The 7,110-nt window shown below is 47.2% G+C and overlaps 1 protein-coding gene across 2 annotated transcripts in view; it reads right to left on the bottom strand.

Annotated features, from left to right (window-relative positions):
* The window catches only part of LOC111269595 (protein Smaug homolog 1), a 27,806-nt gene extending 23,713 nt beyond the window's left edge, over positions 1 to 4,093 (bottom strand). For both annotated transcript variants that reach the window (XM_022849318.2, XM_022849320.1), the window contains exon 1: positions 31 to 4,093. In XM_022849318.2, the coding sequence (XP_022705053.1) occupies positions 206 to 1,912 (1,707 nt within the window). In that variant the 5' untranslated portion in view covers positions 1,913 to 4,093 and the 3' untranslated portion in view covers positions 31 to 205. The remainder of the gene's footprint in view (positions 1 to 30) is intronic.
* Between the last annotated feature and the right edge of the window lie 3,017 nt (positions 4,094 to 7,110).

Raw genomic sequence — 7,110 nt, 5'->3', positions numbered from 1 at the left:
ATCCTAGACAATATTGCATGTCACACTTACCTGCTATATTACAGCTCTGTGCATATTCTGCTGTTTTTATTTCGTTGTTGTTGTTGATGAACATGGTTTTAGCGTAACTTCAGTGAGTTATTGCGATATATTTGTTGACTTCGTCGTCGTCCCCTGCGATTGATTCGACGATAACCACCACGTCCTCCTCCTTGCACTATGTTGACTATGTGTTGAACGTATCTCCAATTGCGTGCGCTGTCATCGAAAGACATAGCGACTCGAGCCTATCCTCGTACTCGGGTTCCATGATATGTTGAATATGGCCTATAGGTCGAGCTGTTCCGAACACTGGAAGCGTAGTCGTTCCCCGAGCGGTGGGTCCCCCAAGGCCAGTTCCAGCGCCCGTAGCAGGCGGACCCAGAAGACCTCCAGTGCCACAGGCTATCGGGCCCTCTTTTCCGGCCCATGGGAGCGTGAACGGTCGACGCCGTATTCCGAATCGGGTCATCTGCTGTTTCCACGTATAGAGGCGTCGCTTCAACGTCTGACAAAACTGTTCATGGCAGAGGCACCTATCAAGCACTTGAACGTAAGCTGGTACCAAACCGCCATGGTCGAGCATTGGCGAGACCAATAGCGTTGAGCAAAGTCTTCCCAGAAGGCGGGTCATTTCTGAGGGGATATCGTCAATGCCAGGAGGTGACGTCTGCGCAGAAATTGGCAACGAAGCTCCGCTGGTTACTCGACCGACTCCGGTACCTGCACGGCCTTCTGCAGGCGCATTAACTCCATTGCCATCAGCCTGTCCCCCTGGTACCAGGTAGCCTTTGATAGGTGTGATAAGCATGGCCCGCACCTCGTCGAGCACCTGCTTTAGATCAGCATCGCCACGTTCCACGTCCTTTTGCAATGCCTGCAGCCTCGCCTGCCTTTGGGTCAATTTGCTAATGTTCAACATTAGCTTGTTCCGCGCACCCTGCGTCACCCCTTGCGCCTCAAGCTGGTCATCCGTCAGGCCCAGCATCTGTTCATAGGTCATGCTCATTAAAAGACTGGCGTACTTGTGTAATCGCAGCGTCTTCAGCCAAGCCATCACGTCCCTCATGGCAGGGTCATGGGCAGACGGTCCGTTCAGCGGCGCCATACCGCCGTGCGTACTGCCATTTCCATTATTGCTGTTAGCATTACTAATATTATTATTATTATTGTTGTTGCTGCTACTGCTATTGTTGTTGTTGTTTAGGTGGATATTATTATTCAGATGATGATGATGATGGTTCACGTGGGTAACGTTGTGGTGAGGGTACCCGTGCTGTTGTCGCAGGTTAGTATTATTGCTATTATTGCCACCGTCAATGTTATTATTGTTGTTGTTAAGATTATTCACGTTGTCGCTGCTGTTATTGTTGCTATTGTTGTTCATGGTTTCAAGCGATCCTAGCGGAGCAGCCAGACAGTTCTCAAGGTGTGGTAACCACTGGCCAAGCAGCTTGCGTTCGTCACCACCTAACGCTGGATGGATAAGCGCGTAGCTTAAAAGTTGTCGTGCTTGCTCTACAGCTCGACCTGAATCTACGGCAGAAGCCAGCGCCCTGGGGAGCTGTTCAAGGTAAACCCGTTTCGCGGCTTCGTTGCCTGGTCTCAACAGTGGTAGGTGTGGGACAAGCTGTTCTGCGCCCTCCAGTTGGCGAACGAACGCAGGGTCGTTTGCATTCTGCTCCGTGATTCGGGTCTCCTTCGACGATTGTAAGCCCTGTTGGGAGAGGCATAGGCCAAGAAAGCGGCCTTGAACAGGACCAAGCTTTTTCAGCAATGAGTATAATGCGACAGTCTGCTCGCACGGGTTCCATTCATCGAACCAACTACTAACAGTGGCCACCTGCTCACGAAAGGATCCTCCAACAACCTGATTGCTACCTGATGACTTCATGGTTGTCGCTGTGGTAATTAGTTGCGACAGCGGCTAAAAGCAAGTGTCTTCGTGGCAAAAAGATGTAGTCGTAGATGGCTAGATGAATAACTGCAACAATGGCCTGCAATAACGGCCTGTTGTGCTTTTCGTTGGTATAGGTAGGACGGCGAATATCGGCTGTTTATGATAATGATCATGTATGAAAATCTTTCTCATATACTTTGTACATTAGTTGTTGTTATGTGTGTCCCGCACAGACTATGTACAAAGGGTGATGATTACTCTCAGCAAGTGCAGAATCCAAGGAATTCCTATTCAGCGTGACCGCAGCATTTATGGTTTTGGTTGAGGTTTCCAGTTGTCCTGTTTCGATGTTGGGAACTTTGTCGAGTTCGATTAGGTCGTACTATGACAGTTTTTATATAAGTATGTGTTGTTACAGTCTTCAGACTGACTTTTTAGCTTATGTATGTGTCTTCATTTAGGTAAACGGTTATTTAACTTAGGGATCTAGCACTTGATGCAATCGGGGACCATTTTTGGGTAGAGGTTATAGGCTACATCAGGTAATTGGATAGGGACAGATTTAGTTCATATATCCGATCTAACGTTTCCTTTGTAGCTTCGATTTGATTAGGATAGGGCTTCGTGAGCTTGAGCCAGATGTTTTTGTAATTTTTTTTTGTTGTTTAATTGGAGAGTGTCACGATCAAACACACTGGATACAGAACACAGAACAGTGACAACGAACGGGGCTATATACACCCACCAGTGATCACAAGAGATTAGGGTCGCATTCACGCATTACTTGATACACTTAATACAAATTTGACGGAACGTAAACAACAAAGAACAAATCAACAGTGTTTTTGGCTTTTCTCCTGAAGCTTCGTTTCAAGAAGTGATGAGATTTAGACTGTCGGGAACTCAGCAAATAACCTCGCAGTTACTTTGACTTTTCGGACTACTATTGGGAAACGCGATTGTTATTTATAAACAGTCTCGGAGTTCGGCAGAAACAAACTCAAGTTGAATCTTACACTGACTGAAAATAACTACTTCAAAGAAATATCCATTCTAGAGCCGTTAAGCTAACTAGCGACAGTAGCGGCGTATGGATCATGTTGAATAGCATCACCTTAATCGATGAAGAAACAAACTAACGAGATGGAAACATCCAGTTGATGGGACCACAATCAGAGGAAAGACGATGACGTTTGAAATGAGATATAACGAAATATCTCGATAATCACAAAACAACCAACTTCTAGCGCAATATATGATTTAGTACTACCTCTACCGTACACACATTACGATTGCTATGATAGAAGAACGAGTTTAAATTCAGCGCACTTGTCGACATTCACATAAACTTCACGCGATACGTATACCAATGAATAGTGACACTCCGTGAGTCTCTTCGGTCTGCTGGTTGCCACTAGCCTACTTGAACCTCGTGTTAATTCTCAATCTTCGACGTCCGAGCTCTTTGGGGAAAATCAAAAGCAATGTAACAACAAAATGGGCCAGAAACAACGACACAACAGAAACGACAGGAAGTCGTGTACGCAACGAACGGACAACTAAACAGAACTTTCTTTCACACGCTAGCACACCCTCTGTATCGACCTTGACTATGATAGCACCTGCACCCCTGACGTCGCAACTGTTACAAGTATCCACGCTTCAAAACTAACACACCTGTAATAATAGCTTTGCAGAGCGCCCTTGTTGGACTCTGGCAGTCTCTATTCTCTTCGTCTCTTACTTGATCATCCTTTTTCATTCACCCATTGCGTTAAAGCTAGCTATGCAATTTTACTTGTGGTTGCCATTGCCAGGTAATAGTTGTAGTAGCAGTTGTTATTGTTGTTGTCGTTGTCGTTGTTGGAAAACAACGTTTGGTGTTGTCACAAAGAAGACGGGACGACAACGGCACAACACCAGACAACAGCCTAGGCAACATGAGCCGTTAGAGGCGCATGCGGCACATATGCAAAGAAAACAAAAATCTTAAGCTACTCGTGTTCGTTAGAATCATCACGGAATTGAGAACGACAGGTTTAATAGATGCTGACTGAGGATCAACAACACAGATGAAGTACAAAACTCCTGACTACAGACAAGCCACAAGCAATCATCGATTACGATGGCGGCCAATAGTGACGATGACAAAAAGAACAGTTAGAAAATATAGACCTATTACCGAATAACGGATGTGGAGTCCACGATTACAATGCGACCCAAACACAATCGACAACAAGGGTTTACAGGACCAGGAAGAACCACCACAACCAAGACATCTCACCACCACAAACTACCACGGACACCACCCGACACAATCTGACGAAAGACGAGGCACAACTGATCCAACGGACGGACGAAACGGACGCACGACACACCATAGCACAGGAAACAGTGAACGGCTACTGCAAAAAGATGAAACCCCGCCGGCGGTCGGAACCTTCCCACGAAAGAAAGAGCCCGGAGGGGGCGGGTGGGAGAGGAGTGGGGGTCGCTCGTGATAGTCGGCCCCAAGCCACTAGGGGCGAATTACGAAGTTTAGATGGAGTGGCGGTGGTAAGCGAACGTTTGCCCCTATCGCCGCCGGCGTCACCGTAGCACTGGCAAAGGCAACAGTCTGTTAACGGTGACAACAAATAGACGGACAGATATATAGACACCCGACTGGGGTTAGATACCACTCTGATCCTCGCCCGAGAGTCGCGCCCCCTCTTCCGCGAGCGCAAGGGAGCGCCGGAAATTGTGGCGCCGGTTGCAGCTATTGTGGCTGGTGTGACTCTTGCCTGCGCGCGGTTGCGCTCAGAAGGGAACTAACGATCAGCGACACTTCTAGTGTATCGGTGGAACGGGCCTTTGATTGGGTTCTGCAGATCCCGATGCCAGTCGCGGGTCCAGCACTAGCACGGATTGCGAAAGCAGGCGGCTTGGTTAACGATTTGCCTTGGTTGTTTTCTTTCGTTTGTGCGTTGGTTTGCCTTGAACGCCTGCTTCTCCGCATTCGTAGCGCCACTGGTTTGTGTTAGCCAGGCTGAGACTCCAAAGCCGCTGAGAGGATCAGTGATACCTCGAGCTTTCGTTGGTGCTGTAGTTGTTTTGCCGGCTGATATTGGTACTCCTGTGCTTGGTAGCGTTGCGGTCCTTGAAGACGGTAGTTAGTTAGACCCTGGAACGAAACAGTAACGTAACCGCTTTTACTATAAGCACTGCTGCTGCTAATGGAGCTGATGTTGGGGACGAGTTTGTCCACAGAGGTGATGTCCGTTGTGGCGACGCTATTGTTGGCAATCACAGTAGTCGTCGTTGTAACGCTTAAGACTGTGTGTATATAGCTAATGATGGTCCTCGTAGACGTTTTTATCAACGTTATCGTAGTTAGGGCGAGCTCTCTGCCCCACCGTTCAATAACACTGCAGATGCTTTTACTGCTGGTATTTTCTTCGTTTTCGTTTTTCTTCTTCTGGTACCATTCGAAACTGTAAGCACTTGTTTTACTACCTCGTCTGATTGGAGCAGCAACACTATTAGTTTTCCAAGAATTACCTGTAGCAGACCAGCTGCTAAAGCTAAGATTGCGCTTGGCAACGTAGACGTGGAAAATGACAACGATTTGGGATCGGACGACAACCGCCCGTAGGATTTCGATCGCGCCGACAACGAGCATCCAGATCAGTATTCCGACCAGAACAAATGCTAGTCAAAGACACAGTAGTAAGGCTGGTAGAAGCTATTGCTGGAAGATAAGTTAGCGGGGTTAGAAAACGACGAAGGGTTTACAAGGCTGTCGTGGGCGTCTGTAGTTAAAGCTGTTGATGTTGGCGCCGGTGGTATTGCTACTACTAGAGACTGTTGTTCCATGGTAGTTGCAGGTGGGCTGATTTCCTCTCGCTGATTAGAGCTGTTAGCTGACGGTGAAAGAAACACTCATGTGAATGCCTATCCGTCTCGTTTCGGCAATATTTGCCTTCTATCTATCTCTAGAGTCGCGAGAAGAAAGTTAACAAATGCTGTAGGGCGACAACAACAATAACAACAACAACAACAACGACACACAACATTTGAAAAAATCGAGAACGCGAACAGGTCGCTTAGGGTGAACGCGCCGATCTGAAGTACAAAAATGACGACAGGCTACGCCGGTAAAGCCGCTAGCTGCAATAGGAACCGCTAAGTCAACTGTTGCGAGCACCTTTCTAGGCTTTACTCCAAAAGCCAATGAGTCATTCATTCGATCGAACAACGAAGAATAGACCCAAACAAAAACAGATTCGAACGCAAATCAGCCACGTTCTGTACAGTATCGCACTGACACGTCTTCACTTTCGCCTTGATTATTCTATAATGAAGAATGATGACGTGCTTCTCACAACACGAACTTGATCCAAGTTACTTTTTGCACCGTTACGGAAAAACTAAAGTCTGACACCAGACAATAACTCCGGAGCTTACTGTTGTCGTTCACCATCGCACACATACCCACAAATGCACATACACGGCGAAACATTCATTCCATCTGCACAGTAACATAGTAACTAAACACACGACAAGGATGATTCCGTAGCCGATACGTCGTTTCTAAGCGCTCGCAACACGTCGAATTGTCGACAATCGTCACCATCAGCTGCTGTTATTGTTGAGTCGACAGCTGTCTCCTACCGTCCTATCTCGTTTCGTATCGTCCCGTTTTGCCCCGCTTAACAACCGTTCCGCAGTTTAGCAGATCTGCGTGAGTGTGAATGTTCTAGACTCTAACACTCTACTAGTAGTTGCTTGCTTCCCCGGTGTCACCGCAACAAAACCGATAAATAGACGTGATTTGCACTCTTGTAGCACCGTCTCGAGCACAATGCAGTAACCGCTCTGCGGACTCGATACGTGAGGACAACGAACAATGACTGCGCACGGGGGAAACTCTTAAGTAATAGCAAAAGAACCCTCTGCTCCGTACACCTCTATCGTTCCCCCATTCACCTTGTAACAGCATAACAACAATAAGCTAACTGTCTTCAGACATAGTACTTTGCTGGTGCTGACAACGACCAAAACAATAACGTCAATCTTTTGTGGGACGACAACAATGAAACGCTAGCGATTGGCTTGTTCGCTTTTATGCTGCCGGAGACAAACAGTTTCAGTATATCGAGAAGGAAACCGGTAGGAGCAGCACGCAACATCCGAGCTGATCCAGAACAGCG

Source organism: Varroa jacobsoni, unplaced genomic scaffold (genome assembly GCF_002532875.2).
Source record: "Varroa jacobsoni isolate VJ856 unplaced genomic scaffold, vjacob_1.0 scaffold_1398, whole genome shotgun sequence".
Taxonomy (NCBI): domain Eukaryota; kingdom Metazoa; phylum Arthropoda; class Arachnida; order Mesostigmata; family Varroidae; genus Varroa; species Varroa jacobsoni.
This window is presented reverse-complemented; position numbering and strand designations above follow the sequence as displayed.